Genomic DNA, 22,320 nt, shown 5'->3' with positions numbered 1-22,320 from the left:
TTCTTTACAATTTTGATATTTGTGGATGACCCTGTGGATGTATTATAAGCACTAGAAAATGTAGTCCCTAAAACACTTCTGCTTTCGAGAAAAATTGAATATAAAAATTAATCGGTACTCCCAGTAAATTTTGATGAATTTCAAATAGCGCTTACGGCCATACAATGGTAAGTGCGACCATGAAAATCTCAGAATATGTAGTTGTGATATGTAATTGCCAAACGGGAATAGCCAATCGGTCGATTTTAGTCAAGAACATTGTTTTATGGTTTAATCAATATTTGACCTTGAGAGGGAGCTATACAACATGAAGAGTTCATTATTTACAATTTCATAACTTTAGACTCGATTTCAACCGCGACAACGATCACCGAATATTGTAGGATCACATATGCTTCCAATATGTTCATTTGAACCAAATTCATGACCCTGTACCAAAACTTTGTATTACCTTTAACCAGATTCAAAATCAGATTTATGAACTAATGAGGGCAGTTCTAATAGTAAAAAAAGAAGTCTAATCTACTTTGTTTAAAAGGTTTCAGCTGGCGACTAGTGTAATATCTTTTCACATGATATCTAATTCTCCATTGGTCGCATATATTTAATTCGTTCTTTATATGGTTAACCTGCTGTCTCGCCCTCGGGTTATTTACATGAACATAATTATGAGTATCAAGGGTCTGATCTTGCACTAAATTCCAGTCTCTACAAATAATGACATGTGGATTTTCTAATCAGTGAATCAGTATAAAAAGCTAAATTATCAGTGTTCGGGCCAAATAAAGATGCCAGTGTAATGTCATACTCATATAATGTCAAATCGAAACTAAGTTTCCACTTCTGTCTATTCTGCCTGGGTTAACTTTGACCGGAATAATGCCCTTAAGCAGAATTGCTACTCGTCTAGAGCTGGATGTCCGATAAGAGAAAAAACATTTGCCCCCCCCCTCCCCCCCCCCCCCCCCCGTCTGATTTGCGACATATTTCCGTTTCTATGTCAGGAGTGAAATGAGTGTCATCATATAATTTAGATTTCAAATATAACAAAAACATCTTCTCTCTCTTATTATTTGCTAGGCCATGACAATTCATTGAAATAAAAGTAATGTCACTTTGCATCAGGTAAGAGTACCGGGGCGAAAAAAGGCGACGAACTACCTGTGGAAGATTTTGTTCAATATAAGGGCAAATAACACAGAAAACAAAACACAATCAACAAACACAAAGGTGGGCTCACACTGGGAGTCCGAATAACGACACGCCCTGCCGACAAGCAACGGGCAACTGCATTGCGGCTAAAAAACAGCGAACAATATTCCCTCTCAAGACGCTCTGAAATACGAGTCCAATTATTTACATTATTTACATGGCAAAGTGGATTTAAACGAAGATTAAATTGGCCAATTTACTTGATAACGGTCATGTAACTTGTAAGTTGAATATGTGGCATCGATGCATCCTGAACCTTTACCTAAAATAGATTGTTTAGGACTTTAGGTCATACGTTTTATAGGGGGAGCACTAATTTTGTTTTTCATGAAAACATATTTTGCGTCGAATCAGCCGATGAGCCGGCCGGTGAATAAGCGGGGGGGGGGGGGGGGGGGGGGGTTAAAGAGCAGTTCATTTTTTTGTTAAAGGAAATATTGTGGTCACCATCTCTCCCCCCCCCCCCCCCTCCTTTGGGAGGGCCAGGGTGGAGGCCCGTCTTTTTAAAAAACTTTGTTTTGGTCGGGGGCCGGGCCTGTCGCCCCCCTCCCCCCCCCCCCTCGTGGATCCGCACCTGGGGTATTTTAAGACAAGTTGACCGTGTGGATCACTTGGAACTCGGAATATATGTGACCTTTCACCCCGCCCCCCCCCCCCACTCAGTGTTATTTAGGGTACGCATATGCTCGTACCCTTTTTTTGAAAGCACCCCCTATCTGAGGACTGCCAACATTTCCGAACCCCCCTTTCGGGGGCTTTTCGCGTGCTTTTCCTGCCTTGGAGACCCCCCTAAATCAGGAAAAATGCTCAATGTACCCCCCTAAATTCAGAATAATTTCTCAGGAGTCCAAAGAGATGAGAGAAAAAAAGAAAAACACCCCCTTTTTAAAGAAATCTCCGGGTGAAAAGTCAAATACACCCCTTTTTTTTTACAATTCTCGGGCCGGACTTTGTCGCACGAAAAGTACCCCTTTACCGGACATTTTGGCAACACGCATGCGGTCATTCCGACCTCTGAGTGGGGGGGGGGGGGGGCCGGGCCTTTCACAAGTATAGTTTGTTTACAATCGGAAATGAAAATTAGATTTCGTGCGGTTTAGATGCGGAAGCTGGGTTGAAGCTGTGGGTGCGACCACGTCTGGAAGTTATGACGAGGATGACTGGGCCTCGGTCGGATTTGGAGCGTATGGACAACTAATGGTGTCAAATATTTATGGAATATTTATTGCTACAAAATTTACTTACGCCGACTAGGGACCCCCGTCTGAACATGGATTATGCAGATCAGTCGAGTCAATTCAGAATCGCTGATTATAGCTGGATGCACAAAACATGCAAATAAGTGTCAAATAATTATGAGGGACGTACGTCTTATCCCTTTTTTGAGTTATAGATCACCACGTACTCTGCAGATGACAGCACAATTGAGTAGAGGGATGAGCTATTTATGTATTCAATCCTTGACCGAAGCGTTGGTCACATCCCACCGTGCGTGTTTTTAGTCCGTACGGTTTTTGGGGCCGCCACGTCTGCCACGTTTTTCTGAAAACGTAAGGAGGGAGTGGCAAAGGCAGGGAGGGAGTACCGGCAACGCCCGTCACACGCACTGGGGTGAATCGGTAGCCCGAACGCAGCCCGAACGCAGCGAAAGTTCCTCATGCACTAAAAGTGCTACGGTGTGTCTGCGTGCTCCCAAATCCGTACGGAGGCGGTACTCATCACGTACGGATACCCAAATTTTGCCCACGTTTTTGCACGTAGACAGCACGCACTTGCAAGTACGGCGGGATGTGACCACCGCAATAGCGACGCAATCATTCAGAGTGACGAAATAATCCCAAGGACACCCAGCAATGAAATACAGACAATAGCATTGCAAGTGATTTTTAAAGGCATTCGATACGGTTGATCTCACTATCGATCCTTCTGAATAAGCTCTAGAGTGCTTGTGCATTGTACCTCAAATATCTGACTGATAGAAGACAATGCACAGTTGTAAATGGTGTAAGATCAAACAAGTTGAATGTATCAGTGGTTTGTGGAATACCTCAGGAGGCCAATGTAGGCCCCCTCATTTTGGTGGCCATCAAAAAGTGTAATATACTGTGCAGTTATATACACCAACGACACCTGTATATATCACCCTGGTAAAACAACAGAGGTTATTGCAAATGTAATCAATGCTGATCTGGTACGTCTCTCTAAATGTTTGAATTCAAACAAATTATGTCTAAATGCTATTTAAAAACAAGTGAAGTCATGCTAATTAGATCAAAAGCTAAAGTAAAAGATATAACATTTAAAGATACTATGCCCCATTTGCAGGACAAACCAAGGGAAAGGTTAAATTCCAACGGCATTTTAATATAATACTAAATTAGAACTTCCCTCAAAACGAAAGGGCTTGAAAATGCCTTTTAGTGGAAAAATAACGACCATTAGTTGTCGAATCGACTTTAGTGATTGCAATCCATTTAGTACAGGGCTCAAATTAATTTTTTGTCCACGGGGGCTCTTCCCCCCCCAAAAAAAAGAGTCCCCGTGAGCCTTCTCACGGGGGCTCTTTTAGTACTGACGGGGGCTCTTTTTTATACAAATATCCATTGAATTGGTACCTATGATACTCCTCAATTATTTGCTATTTCATCATTATTATTTCAATCAGCATTTTCCCTCTTACAAATTTACAAGCTACATAGCTGTTACTGGCCTGTGTATATAATTATATACGCATACAACACTGATCTTTATGATGTCTTTAACGTGACATATCTTCTTCTCCCCTTGCAAACGAGAAAGAAAACAAAGTCATTAAAAGGGATTAGGCGACAAATAATGATTGTGATTCAAATTGATGCGAATATTTGTTTGAATAAGCACTGCTTTTTACCCGAATCTTCTTTGTAAAAAGAACTTTTAAAAATCTCAGCCATGCTTACTGAGTTGAGACGTTCCATTCAATGTAAAATACTCATTAAAGAATACACTTCTCCTATTTAAATCTGAAAGTGATCTTACAACAAAGTGGCAGATTTGCATGGCTGAGATTTGTAAAAGTCGTTTTTACAAAGAAGATTCTGGTGAAAAGCATTGCTTATTAAAAAAAATCCTTGCATCAATTTGAATTACAATGATTATTTGTCGCATGATCCTTTTATTAAATAACCTTGTTTTCTTTTTTGTTTGCAGGGGGAAAAGAAGCTATGTCACGTTAAGAAATCATAAAGATCAGTTGTATTATGTGTATATACATTATGATACCAGAACAAATGTTGATTATCAGAATGTCATTTTGGAATACCTCTATACAAATACCACATTGTCTTTAGCCCGTATCAGTATTAGTATGATCCGATATAAAGCTATTATTCTTTATTTAATTCAGTATAATGCTTTTCCTCAAAAATAGTTTTGCCATTTTGTTAGGGTTGAGACGCTAAGAAATGGTTTCAAATGTACATTACACGAACCCTGAACCATTGCAAAATGAAGGTGGTTCTCTCTCTCTCTCTCTCTCTCTCTCTTTACTTTAATCATGCATTATCAACTACATATAAAGCAGCAACCACTTAGGGTTATCTGAGATAGGTGAAAGTAAGAGTTAAAAAGTAAGTCATGCTAAAACGGCGCTTCACTTCCCCCCCCCCCATGAAAAAAATAAAATAGATTGGTAGTCCTCCTCTCCAGCATCCCCCCCCCCCCCCGCTTTAATATCACATTTTCACTTGGCAGCCCAAGGGGGCCGGGGGTGGGAGGAGGGGGTTAAACCCTAACCCCCCCCCCCCCCCCGTAGATCTGCCCATGTTACCATATCATTCCACGACATCTTGGTCTTCCTCTTCTTCTCAATAGGGACTTTTAGATTTGCGTGGACGTGGACGTGTTACGTCCTTTTAAGGCACTGGCAGTCACATGTGACGTCCTTTTAAGCACTGGCACTGCCGTAAAAGGAGGTCACACGTTTCAGTCCACGTTCCCATCGTGCAAATCTAAAATCTAAAAGTCCCTAATATTGATTTACTGGTCTAGGTTCATTATTTGCTAGTCATTTGAAATCACCAGATTTCAGCGGGTTAACGCTTTCACAACGAAAAACTTCTCCATGACCATGTTTCTGCCCTTGCGCGATCGCCTCCAGCTCCAGCAGACATAGCGCGGCAGCGTGCACACGTACCGCTACTAAGGGCGCAGTAGGCCTATAACCACTGCTGACGGCGGCACTGCACTGTGAGCTGAATCGGTAATAATAGGCCTACTCATAAAACAAGAAATCTTGCACGCTAATCTAAGTTCCATTTCATTTGAAAATTGAAACTCAATATTGTGTTAAAGTTATAACAGAAAAGATAATCTTTATTTCATAATTCCACGGGGGCGATTTTTAATTTTGCAATCGCCCCCGTGAGCAACCTGACGGGGGCGATTATGTAGCTCACGGGGGCGAATCGCCCACCGCCCCCGTGTATTTTGAGCGCTGATTTAGTAATATACTGATTGTCAGACCCTTGTACGGAATGGTCGTGCGTTTTGCGCTGCGCTAAGATTCAATCAGTTCAATTTTGGCAATAACAAGAAGTTGGTTATTGATGTAGACAGGTGAATATATCGTTTACAGTTTATTTTCTGTATCTTATTACCAAGGAAAAAAAGAAGTCAGTCAGTCAGTCAATAGTGTCTGACAGTGGAGTCTAGAAAGTAAACGGGTTTCCTTGCATAATATGAATATTAGGACACTGTAACGTTTAAATTTCACAGATAGAACATATCTATAATTCCAGCAAAGTTCTACGTAAGTTGATGTTGGCTGCAAATAGGACATAGTGCCTTTAATGTATATATCAATAATGCAAAACTCAATCATGTGAACATGAAAAACTATCAAAGGTGGTGCCCCCTACCCCCGCATCAAAACATAACCTTGATCCTGGTTACCAAACTAACAAAACTGAAAACTTTTTCCCTCACTTTGTCACTATGATTCTATTTTGTACTTAAATTTCTATAAATATGTTCACTTATCATAACTTGCATATTTGTTTGTAAATTGTATTTTCATTGTTTTATATTCTGTTCTGATTATATGTCATCACGGCCTCGCTGAAAAACAGCTTTTGTGAATGCGGGCACAATTGTATTTTTGTTTTTAACCGTGAATAAAAAATATATATACCATACCATACCGTACCATGATTAGTATTTATCTGACCAATAAAATGAATTAAACTATATATGAATTCACAGCATCAAAATGTAGTCCCTTCAAGGAAGAAAGGAGGAGGAAATGTTTCATGGAGGTTGTGGCGAGTGATAGAGGGGTTGTAGAGGTCTACATTCAATACTGTTGTCCATATTGAGAAAAGTGGCTGAAAAACATAATGAAAGACGAGACTATCCCAGGGACACCCAACAGTAAAAAGCAAACAACGGACCTCAAAACATTTCCATTTAAACAACGCGTATACCTCCTTGAAGCCAATCATACACATTTTCGTAATCTATCATATTATTTGTTTGAAAAAGTAGGTGATTATAGTTCAAATTGAGTGACTGAACATAACGCTAACAAACCCATGCCCCACAGCAAGACTCATTAAAATTACAGCGCACATTCAAGTGATCGATACATTAAACCTTCCCCTTTTCATCATCATCACCTGTCATTCATCTCATTATGACCTTCCTGGATAAAGATATACGGTCCAATTACGGAGAACGTGAGGATTCTTACTCTTGTACAAAGAGTTGGATTAAATGGCGATCAAACGACTATAGAGGCGAATACGCTCCAAGGTTTAGGAACTATGCTGAATAATCAACAGACCTCAGAAATCTGTATACAATCAACTTGTATTCATTTAATTTCATCTCTGTATTTATATTACCGTAATAGGCCGATATCGGAAACGTTTTGTTTATAATATTCGGGTATAAGGCGTGTAGGGAGGGAGAGGGCTTGGTTGTAAAGCAAGGTACTGGAATGCCGTTATATTTAAGCATCGAAGTGCCTTAATAATGTAATATTCGTTTCCCATCTCATATTAAGGATGATAAGATAGCATTATTTTGTGCCATAATCATAATATCCAATTAATACAAAGTGTCATCTTTTGCTCGAAACTGGAAAGTTTCTTAACAGGTGCCTTTAATTATACCTCGGGAAAAAATGTGCCCATAGCCTACACTTACTGCATTCGGTTTGTATTTGTTATATATTGCAAATGTACGGCACGGCACTAATGTCCTTTGACAAGACATTGATCTACATTTGCCACACTCAACCCAGGTGATGTAAATGGGTACCTGACAGGAATTAATTATTTGAAATGACACCGCAATGACAGCACAGCTAAAGCCGGGGTAATAATCTCCAAGTTTGGAAGCGCTTAGTGATTTTATTAATTTTATACTCATCCCAGGTCGGTGGAGACTGTATTGTCACGTTTAGTTTTCAACATTGAGAACAATCATTAAACAAATTCTAACATTGATATAGTAATAGGTACCGGTAAATATCTGATAGTGGCCGAAAACGTAACAGCAAATTAAGTACAAACGTACCCTCCCCCCCCCCCCCCTCCCCCATTCTATTCAGTTCATTGAACTTTTATTAATCGACAATGTGTGGCTTCCATGTCCTGTACAGTATAAAAAGTGCGTCCCAGAAAAAAAGAAACCGAGAACTATCGATCATTGATCATAACTTAATCACAATTGTACTTAATAAATGACACATGTTTATAAAGCTTAGGTCCTCCTCTTTTATTAAACGAATCCGTTTCACTGGCTGTCTGCTTTAACAACAAAGAAGACGAAAGACTTCATGCATGGCTGATCGTCAACGAAATGGATTTTTTGTTTGTTCCTACGGCAGGCAGCCGGTGAAACGAATTCGTTAAAATAAAATTATGGAAATGCAAGCATTGCTTTAAACAAAACAGAACTTTGTTATTCCTGGCACTTTTTCCTGATTGAGGTGTCATATGAAAGGGCAGAAAATGGACTTTCTAAAAATGTGATTTTCTCTTTGAAATTCAGATACTGTTCGCCAAATGACCTTATGGTACCCTTTCTTCAAATTGTTTTTAATCATTCATGCGTGAAATATACATCATATGAGTTGCATCAAATGAAAGAGGAGGATCTAAGCTTTACAAACATGTGTCATTAATTTTATTAATTATAATTGTGATCTAGTTATGAAAAAACATCAATAACTCCCGGTTTCGTTTTTTCTGGGACGTACTGTACAATGGAATGTATTTCTGATTCGAATCTGATTCAATATATTTGATTTTTCAATTTTATCATGAGTGATTATTTTGCATTTGTATTTATTTCTGCAGATTTCTTAATGAATGATTTTCGGCAGTGTGTTATCAGCAACATTTGTCTTAATGTCAACATTTCTGTCATTTTATTATATTGTGTACAAGTTCAAAACGATTTGTTTTATTTTGTATATGTTGAATCGCTGAAAAGTAATTTGATTTGTACGATGCAGAAGTAAATAAATTCAATTCAATAAATTCAATTCAATGAAGCTTATACATCTATGAAACTGGATGAAAATTTCACTGAGCTGGTTTACCTTTTTTCTGGAGGCTCTATAAATATATCAGTGGTGGCGCTCTCGTTAGGGATGGACAGGATGTGTCGATGTGCTATATTAGTGCCCTTTTTATGAGGTATTTATCCCCATTACTGTCAGTTTTGACTTAAGGCAGGTCCCCTAGTTAATAAGCATTGTAGCAAATACATGCTTTAGCAGTCACGCAAAAAACACTCGCAAATTATTTTTCAATAAAATCTGAGAATGTTTACTATTATCTAGATCTATTAGGAATAAATCATTGTCAAGATCATTCCTTAAATTGGGAAAAAAAATTATTACACCTTTATGACCAAAATTGTATGTTTAGCATATATAGCCTAGGTTAGATCATTCCTATTGTTGTTTTGTTGTATTATGTATTCTTTGTATTATTACGCTATGCAGGGGGTTGTGAGTTTACTCCCTGAGCTATGTTTGTATTCTTTATTATGTATTATTATCATGACATGCGAATAGGGACTTTTAGATTCTGCACGACGAGAACGTGGACTGCACTTTTAAGGCAATGTGACGTCATTTTAAGGCACTGGCAGTGACGTCACATTACCTTAAAAGGCCAGTCCACGTAAAGGTAGACATGTTAGAGCACAAGTGAAACTTTGCAAGCCTCTGCCATGGTTGTACACGTACACCATGCTGACATAGACAAGCTTAGGCGCTGTCTGTGTGTAAAGAGCTTCGCACCGTACCGTTATTAAAAGGTAAAGACCGGTAGTGGTAAAATTGCGGTTCAAGGGTTTTGGGTGCAAAATATCCTTTCAATATTGTTCAAATATAGCCTTCAGAGGTTTAGATGACAATGCTTCAACCTTAATTCGCAAAAAACAGAAATATATGCCCAAATGTTCAATGTTTAAGTGCATTCGCAATATCTATCCAGGCCGGATCGAAACGATAACTTACCAAATATATATATATATATATATATATATATATATATATATATATATTAGTAAGCGGTTTCCCCGCAAAATTTGTATCATCACGTATTAGTCAAAACATATTCTTTCACAGGATTGGTAATGTGCTTATAATTATGTAAAGGATACTGTTTTAAACTGTAAACTTGTTTTTTAAAATGCAATGTTTATCCATGCGCAATTCCGTATATAAATAAACTTCGATGCATGATTCAATAAATACCATACCATACCATAAAACAAATAATAAAAGTAAATCAAATGTTACACGGCTGGAAAAGGAATGCTATATTCTGGTCCCTATTATTCATTCGAGAATAAAACCACAACTCAACTCAATAAAATTCTCTCTATTCTATATATCTCTATCTCTCTCTCTCTCTCTCTCTCTCTCTCTCTTTCTATCTCTCTTGAGTTTTTCAGGATGATAATGATGCTAATGGAACAAACTTAAATATAGAAACAAATTTGATTCTAAAGCTCACGGCCCAGTTTTCTGGGTTCCCACTTCTTAACCTTCTCTTTAAGCTGATGGGATTTTTTAAAAACTTCTCCGTGAGAATAATGTGGATGTAAGTCATGGGTAGTTCACGTGACGCGGGAACGCTGAAAGGTCTTATAATTTGACATCATGTCCTACGCTGGAAATAAATAGTCCTACTCCCAGAAAAAAAAACTTATATAAGGGGAAAGTCACACCGTCACACCAACTCCAAACCGATATCAAACTTTCCGGTTCTTGTGATGTAAGCTTTTGTTCGGTCATTCAAAGGTACCTTGTGCACACAATCCCTATCGACGCACTCGAACCTATGCATCATTTGTACACTGTCATCATAACTCCGAATTATCACGCGTTAAAGGTAATACCAGTTATGGTCATGCGATTGCATTGTGAAAGAAACGTTGTGGAATCGATCAGAAAAGGTTGATCATCTAGCATCTAGCATCTGCAAGGTTCTGGAATCATCAAAATGAATCATCAAAAGAAATTTGGCCCATTCTTCGTAAAGTTACAAGCACTATACACAGAAAGATGTATATGGGACTACCCTATATCTCTCACAGACCATGAGAGAAACAAATTTACCAAATATATGAATTAGTAGGCGGTTTCCCGGCAAATTTTTTATCATCATGTATTAGTCAAAACATATTCTTTCACATGATTGGTAATGAGAGCTTCCATTTCATTTTTTGAAATTGGGGCGTTTCCATTATTGGTCTTTACCTTTAAAAATTGTCATTCAAAACCGCTTGTGGCTACTTGTAAAGGTCAACTGTATATCATTTGAACATTTGATTTCGTTCCCTGTTGTAGGCAAAATAATCTAAAAACGAAAAGATATTCGACTAAAAAAAACCGACGAGCAATTTAAATACCATGTTTAAAAATATTTTAATTACCAAATACGTCATTGTAACGTGTTGTAATATTCGAAGTTGCCCAAAGGTTGATTTTGCCCCCCCCCCCTTTTTTTATCGGGTGGGGGTGTTTTTGCGATCATGTTAGTTTAATGATAGGACTAATCAGCTTTGCTCTCGAGTAGAGTGGGCCTTTAACTCAAAATCTTTTAGCTGGAGTATAGTTATTGTCATACCTAATGATATTGCATACGTCTTTTCCACCCGTCTTCAGATAATGCCTTACATGGTAATGGAAGTCTTTTCTAAGATGCCCGGTATCCCAGGGATCTTCTTATCTTCAGTTCTTAGTGCTTCGCTCAGGTATCACACAGGCTATTGATTTATTGAATGTCTAATTCTTTAATATAATCATTTCCACAACTCATAACCACAACTCAACTTAATAAAATTCTCTCCATTATATATATATATATATATATATATATATATATATATATATATATATCTCTTTCTATCTCTCTTGAGTTTTTGAGGATGATAATGATGCTAATGGAACAAACTTAAATATAAAAACAAATTTGATTCTAAAGCTCACGACTTCTCAACCTTCTCTTTTTTTTTAGCAGATGTTTCTGCATTTATTGATAAATCAAATATAAAACATTCAAATAACAATAATAGTATATAATATAATTGATTTACATCAAGAGTGACAACTTAATACACACAAAATAAAATATTTTAAAAAAATACATAATTGAAAGCTTGAAAGTATGGAGGTAAGTAAAAATAATCAAGATAAATGCAGAGGCCAACTATCATAAGCAAAGAAGCTTGAGGCGATAGCAGCCGGGAAGGGGGGGGGGGGTACATGGCGCTGTTTTTAGGAGAATGTAGGGGAATAGAGAGTCACATATAAAGATTTTGTTCAGAAAGTATCTGAATAAAAAGTGGAAAGAAATTAAGAAAAAAGAAAAAAGAAGAAAAATGTGCAAGTGTGTGCAAGTGAGTGTGTGCAAGTGGGTGTGTGCAAGTGGGTGTGTGCAGGTGAAGTAAGTGTTCGATTCGTATTGTTAATGAACTGGTCATCTAAAATTAATTTAAATAAACAATCAAAACCTCTGAGACCCTTATGATGTTTTTGAATATGTAGATATTAAATTTTTTTCATCGATGCTTTGAATGAATAAAGAGTTGCAGAGTGTTTAATATTGTCAGGTAAAGCATTCCAAATGTCTGGACCATGATGTCTTATCGATTTATAGGCCATAATAATTTTGGGGTTTGTTAAGTGGAAATCGGATGAGTGTCGTGTGGGATAAGAATGTATATCACTATTGTAAACAAAAATATTTCGAAATGCCAAAGGTATAGTATTTATCCAACATTTATACATAAAGATTGCAGTTTGAAAACTGTGAATGTCAGCGATTTTTAATGTTTTTAGTTTACAAAATATTGGATCAGTATGGGCTAAATAATGTGAATGTGTACAAAGACGAAGAGCTTTCTTTTGGAGACGATATATTAACATAATTTTCATCTTACTACTATTGCCCCAAACTATGTTACAATAAGATATGTATGACAAAATGAAGGAATTGTAAAGCATAAATAGTGACTTTTGTGATAGATAATATTTTAATTTATATAAAATGCCTATGCTTCTCGAGACTAGCATGCAAATGTTGTTAATATGACTATTCCAAGTTAGGTTTGAATCAATCATTACACCTAAGAATTTTGTAACTTCTTTTTCAATTATGGGCATGTTATCTATAAAAATATCATAATGAAGTACATGTTTAGAGTGTATGTTTTTGAAATAAATACAATTAGTCTTATTAATATTTAAAGAGAGTTTATTGGATTTGAACCAAGATGATAATTTATTTAGTTCTAAATTGAGGGTTGTAATGAGAATGTTTAAGTCTTTATGCGAATAAAATACGTTGGTATCGTCTGCGAACAGAACATATGTTAGGAGTGGTGATGCATTAACAATATCATTCATATATACTAAAAACAGTAGGGGACCTAATATGGAGCCTTGTGGTACTCCGCATTCTATGATGGAAATATTAGATGTTGTAGATTTAAACATAACATATTGATGTCTATTACGCAAATAGTCTTCAAACCAAGAAAGTACAATCCCTCTAACTCCATATGCTTTTAATTTATGTATTAATATACGATGGTCCATGGTATCGAATGCTTTCGATAAGTCCATAAAAACACCTACAGTGTGTTCTTTTTTAGAAAGGGAATCAGTTATTTTGTCACATAATTGTAGAATAGCATAATTAGTAGAGTGGTTCTTTCTAAATCCATATTGATTAGGAATTAAAAAGTTATTGATATCTAAGAAAGAATATAATCGTTTATATACTATTTTCTCTAATATCTTTGAAATGCTTGGTAGTAAAGAAATTGGTCGGTAGTTTGAAACTTTAGAGTGATCATCCTTTTTATATATCGGAATTATTTTTGCAACTTATAGTGGGTCGGGAAAAACCCCTTGGGAAAGAGATAAATTAAAGATATGTGATAACGGGGAAGCTATGAAGTGAATTATTTGTTTTAATAAAGATACACTAAGCTCATCGTAGCCACTAGATTTACTGCTTTTTAACGAACGAACAATTTCTAAAATCTCTTGAATATTTGTTGGATTAAAAAATAAGGATTGATTAACGTTATTATTTAAGTATTTTAAAAAATCATTCTTTTCATTGATTATTTTGGAAGCTAAATCCGGTCCAATATTAGTAAAGTATTTATTGAATGCCTCAGCAACATCATTTTGGTCTATGTGATGCCCATTATCATTAAATTCAATATTATTTGGAGTATCCTTTTTCTTCCCCAAAATGTCATTAACTGTTTGCCATAATGATTGATTATTATCTTTATTATTTTCAATTTTATTACCATAGTATAATTTGCGTGATAAACGAATAATTAAAGTCAATTTATTACGGTGCTTTTTATATTTATTTTGATTTTCATTTGTAGGTGATCGAAGTGAGATTTTATATAAACGAATTCGGGTAGATATTGATTTAAGTATACCTTGAGTAATCCATGGTCGTTTATTTTTCTTTTTATTTGACTTAATTCTTGAGAGGGGCACATTTTTATTATAATGACAAAGAAGTTTGTTTATAAATTTTTCATATGAACTGTTCACATCTCTTTCAAAATAAATATCATACCAATCTTCTTGACTCAAGTCTATCTTTAAGGATTCAATATTACGTTTGGTTTCTTTACGTCGTGTTGTATGTTCTTTATTGGGAATTTGTAGGTGTTTATCATTAGGACCTATCGTAAATATTGGTAAATGGTCTGAAATATCATAATATATTATTCCATTCTGTTTATTATCTAATACGTTTGAGAAAATATTATCAATTATAGTATGTGTTAAGTTTGTAATCCTAGTTGGTTTATTAATGAGAGGTTTAAAAAAAAATGAAGATAATAAATTAGTGAAGTGTTGGCCAAGAACGGTAAAAGGTAAGGATATATCGATATTAAAGTCTCCCATAATATATACATCTTTATTTTCTCTAGAAATAAATTCAAGGCATGATTCTAATTCATCAAAAAATGTGTCGGCTACATTGTTAGGTGGTCTGTACATTACCCCAACGATTCTATTCTTATGTTTATCATCAATAATTTCTAAAAATAATGTTTCTATTCCTTCCAGTTGAATATCATGTCTTATTTTAAATTGTACATCATTACGAGAATAAAAGCGACACCTCCCCCCTTTCCGTTTTTACGGTCTGAATGAATAAATTCATAATTCTCAATGTTGAATATTGGAGGAGAAGTTGAGTGTAACCAGGTTTCGGTAAGTCCTATCAAAGAAAATGAAAATGTGTTTAGGATAGATAAAAATTCTTCAAAATTATCGAAATTCTTTTGTAAGCTTCGAATATTGATGTTTAATAAACTAAAACAGTGAAGGTTATTATTGGGTCCCGTTGAATTAAAATTTGAATTAAATTCACTAGTAGTATAATATTTACTCTGGGGTGTATAAACTTGATCATTCAGAATATCATTTAAAGCCATTAAGATTACAAATGTGGTATTGCGACCAGTATAAATGAATACTATGTGTTTGGTGCGTGCATGTGCGTGTAAGAGTGGAAGTGCATTTATAATGGGTGTCGGCAAAAACCAACAAAATCAGGGGGGTGTACACAGGCGCGTACGCAGGGGGGGGGGGGGTTTGGGGGGTTAAACCCCCCCCCCCTTTGGAAATTTTTTGTGTGTAAACCCCCCTAAAAAAAACCTAAAACCCCCCCCCCCCCCCCTTTTGGATTTTTTTTTTTTTTTTTAATTATTAAAAAAAAAAAAAAAAAAAAAATTATTCCCATGGCCGACCTAAAAAAGGTGACCTTACCCCCCCCCCCAACGGAGCAAAATGTCAAATTTCCAAATTTCGAGACCAAAAAAAAAAAAAAAAAGTGTCCTCTTACAGGGGGGTATGATAATACCTTGGCTTTTAGCATAAGTAATACAAATAAGCAATAGTTAAGTTGAAATAAAATGAATTAACATACATCATGCCGATCCACGTCACACCGACGAAACACCGCCAGACACCGGCGAACCAGCATACCGCGGAGAGACCGCGCCACATGATAACATTAAATCACGTCATCATGGAGCGCGAAATACCAACGATACGCCAGCCACCAGACCAGGCAACGAAACGCCAGAGCAGCGCAAACGCTACTCGTTGGTCCCTCCCTGACAACCGGCATGGCAACCAGTCCAGCGGGTGAGGGTCGCTGATCATCTAACCGTGAACCGCGGGCCACGCCCACAGACATGGTCGCCACGCACTACGTTTAAAACAAGAAAAAACATCAACAAAAAACAAGCGATAGTACACTAGTTTCGTGAAATCGACAATGATATAATGAACACCGAGCATGGTATTGATGGCCAAAATTGCCCAATAGTATACAAATATACACTGCCTTGAGAGGTTCTGGTTAAAACTATGCGCAAGAGGTGACTCCAATAGTACTATTTGCTGAGGGGCGCAGCCCCGAAGCAAATGGTACTTTTGGAGTCACCGAGGTCCATAGTTTAACCAGTACCTCGAATGGAAGGCAAGGTATATTTGTTTTATATCCTGCATCAAAAATTTATTTAAAAAAAAAAAAAAAAAAAAAAAACATTTTGGGGGAAAAAAAATTTAGAACAAAAAAGATGTCAATTTTTATCTAAAAAGATTTAAAAATATTTTGTTTTCAATAAATTAAGATTTTTAAAAAAAATTGATTTAATTCAAAAAAAAAATTCACATTTTTTTTTCAACTCCCAAATAGTAAACCAAAATAGTACTCTCATATAGTACTTTCTAAAAATAGCTCAAATATTTTTTGTCATGTGATGAGCTCTCAACCAATCAAAAGCCAACAATTTTTTGATGCAGGATATAATAACAAATAAAAATCAGTCGAAACTCGGCCAGGCATTCAAGTTAAAAGTCGATATATGTAATGTATAATAATTAAACTACAATGAAACAGTCACTAACGATTTGTTTTGGGCAGTCTCATTTGCAAAATTATTCAATGCTACAAAAATTATCCCGCATTACATAATTAACTCAACCGGGCACTAGGTCGGAGGCACGAAAGTAACAATGGTCAAAAGCACAATTTATGAATGCATACCAAATAGGGCATTTACATCGCCATAATGCTTATTCAAGCATTTTTGTGTCTATATTGACAAAAAAAAAACCCAGCCATGCAGGCCAAAAAATGTTAAAAAGTCGAGTGTATGTAATATATAATAATTAATCTACAATGAAACAGTCACTACCGATTTGCTTTGGGCAGTCTCATTTGCAAAGTTTTCAATGCTACACCAAAAAAATACCCCGCATTACATAATCAACTTAACCGGGCACTAGGTCGGAGGCACAAAAGTAACAATGGTCAAAAGCACAATTTAAGAATGCACACCAAAAAGGGCATTTACATCTCCATAATGCTTATTCAAGCATTTTTGTGTATGTATTGGCAAAAACAAAATCAGCCATGCAGGCCAAAAAATGTTAAAAAGTCGAGTGTATGTAATGTATAATAATTAAACTACAATGAAACAGTCACTACCGATTTGCTTTGGGCAGTCTCATTTGCAAAGTTTTTAATGCTACACCAAAAAATTTCCCCGCATTACATAATCAACTTAACAGGGCACTAGGTCGGAGGCACGAAAGTAACAATGGCCTAAAACACAATTTAAGAATGCATACCAAATAGGGCATTTACATCGCCATAATGCTTATTCAAGCATTTTTGTGTATGTATTGGCAAAAACAAAATCAGCCATGCAGGCCAAAAGATGTTAAAAAGTCGAGTGTATGTAATGTATAATAATTAAACTACAACGAAACAGTCACTACCGATTTGTTTTGGGCAGTCTCATTTGCATTGTTTTCAATGCTACACCAAAAAATACCCCACATTACGTAATCAACTCAACCGGGCACTAGGTCGGAGGCACGAAAGTAACAATGGTCAAAAGCACAATTTAAGAATGCACACCAAAAAGGGCATTTACATCTCCATAATGCTTATTCAAGCATTTTTGTGTATGTATTGGCAAAAACAAAATCAGCCATGCAGGCCAAAAAATGTTAAAAAGTCGAGTGTATGTAATGTATAATAATTAAACTACAATGAAACAGTCACTACCGATTTGCTTTGGGCAGTCTCATTTGCAAAGTTTTTAATGCTACACCAAAAAATTTCCCCGCATTACATAATCAACTTAACCGGGCACTAGGTCGGAGGCACGAAAGTAACAATGGCCTAAAACACAATTTAAGAATGCATACCAAATAGGGCATTTACATCGCCATAATGCTTATTCAAGCATTTTTGTGTATGTATTGACAAAACAAAACCAGCCATGCTGGCCAAGAAAATGTTAAAAAGTCGAGTGTATGTAATGTATAATAATTAAACTACAACGAAACAGTCACTACCGATTTGTTTTGGGCAGTCTCATTTGCATTGTTTTCAATGCTACACCAAAAAATAAGCCCGCATTACATAATCAACTTAACCGGGCACTAGGTCGGAGGCACGAAAGTAACAATGGCCTAAAACACAATTTAAGAATGCATACCAAATAGGGCATTTACATCGCCATAATGCTTAATCAAGCATTTTTGTGTATGTATTAACTAGATAATGATTAATAGTCGACTAGATGTAATATACGATAATAAAATCGAAATAACAAAATTTAAGTTAAATGGTACGTTTCCATTCTTAACAGCGCTTCCTCTTTCCATTTTTCTTTTGACAGAGAATGAAAAAAAAAAAAAACACACACAGCTGATGGGATTTTTTAAAATCTTCTCCGTGAGCATAATGATATGGAAGTCATGGGTAGTTCACGGTACGCGTGAACGCTGATAGGTCATATAATGTGAAATCATGTCCTACGCTGGAAATAAATAGTCCTACTCCCAGAAAAAAACTTATGTAAGGGGAAAGTCACACCGTCACACCAACTCCATACCGATACCAAACTGTCCGGTTCTTGTGATGTAAGCTTTTGTTCGGTCTATTTGCCCTAGAATAGTTTCCGTCTCGTCGTTGTGACTGGGATTTAGGGTGCGTACACCTAAATAGATCCTTTGATTACTGAAGCATAGAGAGTTACACAACTCCTGTCCCTGGTTGACTGTCGGTGTGCGATAACTTAATCATTGGATTCATTTCGTTCGTTTCTTCCCTCGTGTCGACATCGATATTAAAAATGAGCGGCGTCGTATCACTAGGCGTCTGGGATTACGTCCTATTCGCTATCATGCTGGTTATTTCAGCCGCGATCGGAATTTACTCGGCATGTTCCGGAGACCGACAGAGGACGACGGATGAATACTTGTTGGGTAATCGTCAAATGCATGTGGTACCCGTTGCCATGTCCATGATGATTACATATGTATCTGCTATGTCGGTTCTAGGGTTGCCGGGCGAGATATACATGTTTAATACCATGTTTATGTGGAACACCGTAGGCTATGGAATAGGAGCATTAATTTCTTCCCAGATGTTTGTACCTTTGTTCTTTAAATTGGAACTGACAAGTATATATGAGGTATGTATTCAGTTCAGTTTTCTAAAACATGTGTATATAATCAAAAACGCTCCCTTAATAAAACCATACAAAAACAAAGATTCGTTACGAAATCAAGAACGGCCATAAATATGCACCTAATACTCGGGTTAACTATGAACTTATATGGCGGCGAGATGGTCTTCGTGTAATTGGAATGGGAGGGGGAGGCAGCCAACACATCCCACTCGTCTTGTCCTACTCACGGGTATATGATGTCAACAATCCCAGATAATGGGGTGGTATGGGGCAGGGCTCATGTGAAAAATTCCACCATCCCTTTCCCCAAATAATATATGAACTAAACTTTCATTTTCTATTTTTCTAAATTTGTTAATATATTGACATGATGGTCAGTTTCTGCACGCATGGTAAATTGCAAATGGAATCGTGACTTAATCGCTGCCCGAATACGACCACGCTGACGGTTGTCCGTAATTTCAAATTACTGATCGGCTCAGCATTCTGTCTTTGACTTGCCAGAACTCACGATTAACGGTGTTGTCCTGTCTGTTTCAGATGCTGTCCGAGATTTAGGTATCCATCTCGACGAATTCGTGAACATGAATTCACATATCTCAGCTATCAGTAAATGTGTATACTATCATTTACAGAACATTGCAAAATTTCGGAAGTATATTCCTGATTCAGATGGTATCCTAGTCAAACATGCCTTTGTTATATATCGAGTGGAATGTTGCAATATGGTGCTTGCTGGCCTACCCCATCCTTCAGTCTCAAGACTGCAGAGAGTCCTATCAGGAGAGTTATGACAGGAGTAAGGACACGATGATGATGTGAACATGTAATACCACAATCTCAAAAGAACTTCCTCTGTCCGAGAGAATCGAATACAAGCCATAGGCTACCAACAGTTACCAACAGCCGTAACAACAGTGGATATTACTATCATCAATTATTGTTAACATTTTATCCCACTTGTTTCGCTCTCTCGTACAAAATTAGACTCGATATTTTTGGACACATAAGTAGTATAAGGATGTCTATGGAGTCATAACTTTATTATTTGTTTTATGAATTATGAATTATGATATGAAATATGAAATATGTAAATCCATAACGTGTATGAAGTATAGATATGAATATGGATCCATAAATATGCATAAATTATGAATAAATTAAGATTAAAGATATGGATGACGTCACACCAACGACGTCATGGAGATGACGTCATGCTCTATAACCAACCATGACGTCATAGTATTGCGTCAGGATTGCGAAATGGGGGAGGGTCGGCAGGCCTGGACGTGCAGGGACGTGACGGGGCAGGAAAAGGAGTAAAACAAAAGGGGGAAAATCGAGGGAAAAGCTATAAAATGGGGAGAAGAAATGCCCTTTTCATCAAACCAGCGAAGGCATCCACAACTACGAAGAGAAAATTACATCGAGGGTAGACGAATTACAACATGTGTATTACACCTGGACAAAAGTTAGCCGATAGCGAATGGTGCCACGAATTCCAGAAACAGGTGGAAAAGGCGGACTTGCTCATGGTGATCGAATATCTCACGATCATCGAGGTTTTCAAAGACATGGCCAAACATCCCAGCAGTTGGATAGAAGACATGGTGAAGGACAACCCTCAGATGAAAGTCCACCATGCACTACAATACCTGGACCCTCAGAAGGTGGCAAAGTTTTACCCCCATGTGGCGAGAGTGATGTGGTTAAAACCGGAGCTGATGGACCCCGTCCTTTTCACAGAGTACCTCAAATTTCTTCTGAAGGGCGACACCGAGAAGGAGTTGAAAGAAAGGAGGGAAAGAATAGCTCTTCACATCGAGGGAGTGGACTCGGCCGTGCGTACGGTGTACCGTGCCATGGGGGAGGAGACGGGGCTACCGGAGTCAACTTACGTATAGAGGGAGCAGGGAGGCAACTGTTGTCCACGATCATTCAAGGTACGAGCGCAACGCCCTGCTCGGAAACCGATCTTTCAAAACTGAGGGTCCTGTGTCAACGCATTATGATGAGGGAAGATTTTCAACGACTGGATAAGATTGAACTTTACCCCGATGATGATTTCAAGGCGTTTGCACAAATTCTTCTTTCGAATTGCATCGAGGATAAATCGCACGCCAAAATAAGGGAACGGGCCGCCGTTGCTGTATGTTATTTCCTTAACATCCATGACGCCCTCGCCGAAGAGAGTAAACAAGAACTGTTGAACGCTTTCATCAAAGAACTTTGTAAATACGACGTGCCCTGGGTTTTTAAATCCACAAAACCGTGTAAATACCAGTCACTATTTCCTACGGTCGTGTATATATGCATTCTAATTGGTTTTTTAAAATCTCATCGTGTGATCTGATTATCATCGTCAAATTATTATTATTACTATTATTATTAATGTTACTATTAGTACTAGTATTATCATCGATTGTTTCAAAAGATTTTTTCATCAATAAACATAATAATTTAATTATATACAGCACAAACATGCGTCTAAATTGTTATGATGTGTCAGTGATTGTCTTTAAAATAAAGAGTGTGAAACGATGAAAGTCCAGTGATAGCCGTGGTATTGAAAGAGAGAAGACAGAAAGTATGACTTGTTTAGAGGATACCTTACGTAAACTTTATTACGACCCTTCCAACGAGGGTAGTTTTGGCGGTGGTGTGAAATTGTGGAGGTCCTTGAAAAAGAAGAACGGCTTTGAGAAAGTACCCTATGAAACGGTGAAAAAATGGTTAGAAAAACAAGATACTTATACGTTACATGCTCCAGTGAGAAAAAAGTTTGCACGAAATAGAGTGGTGGTGAGAGGAATCGATGACAATTGGGAGGGTGATCTCCTCGATGTCCAGAATTTGAAGAAGTATAACAAAGGGTACCGTTATTTGCTAGTGTGTATTGACGTACTGTCTAAGTATGCGTGGGCCATTCCACTCAAAAACAAGACTGGTAAAACTATAACGGAAGCTTTCAAGCAAATAACGAGCGAAGGACGAGTTCCCGTTATGTTGCATACTGACAAAGGAACTGAATTTTTGAACTCTGAATTCCAAAAG

General features: G+C 37.1%; 1 protein-coding gene across 1 annotated transcript in view; it reads left to right on the top strand.

The window, feature by feature from the left end:
• The first annotated feature begins 18,820 nt into the window (after positions 1–18,820).
• Positions 18,821–22,320, top strand: part of LOC592711 (sodium-coupled monocarboxylate transporter 1) — a 42,632-nt gene continuing 39,132 nt past the window's right edge. The window contains exon 1 of the mRNA XM_030999744.1: positions 18,821–19,269. Coding sequence (XP_030855604.1) covers positions 18,928–19,269 — 342 coding nt within the window. The 5' untranslated portion in view covers positions 18,821–18,927. The remainder of the gene's footprint in view (positions 19,270–22,320) is intronic.

The sequence above is a fragment of the Strongylocentrotus purpuratus genome, unplaced genomic scaffold (assembly GCF_000002235.5).
Source record: "Strongylocentrotus purpuratus isolate Spur 01 unplaced genomic scaffold, Spur_5.0 spur5_scaffold_5, whole genome shotgun sequence".
NCBI lineage: Eukaryota > Metazoa > Echinodermata > Echinoidea > Camarodonta > Strongylocentrotidae > Strongylocentrotus > Strongylocentrotus purpuratus.
This window is presented reverse-complemented; position numbering and strand designations above follow the sequence as displayed.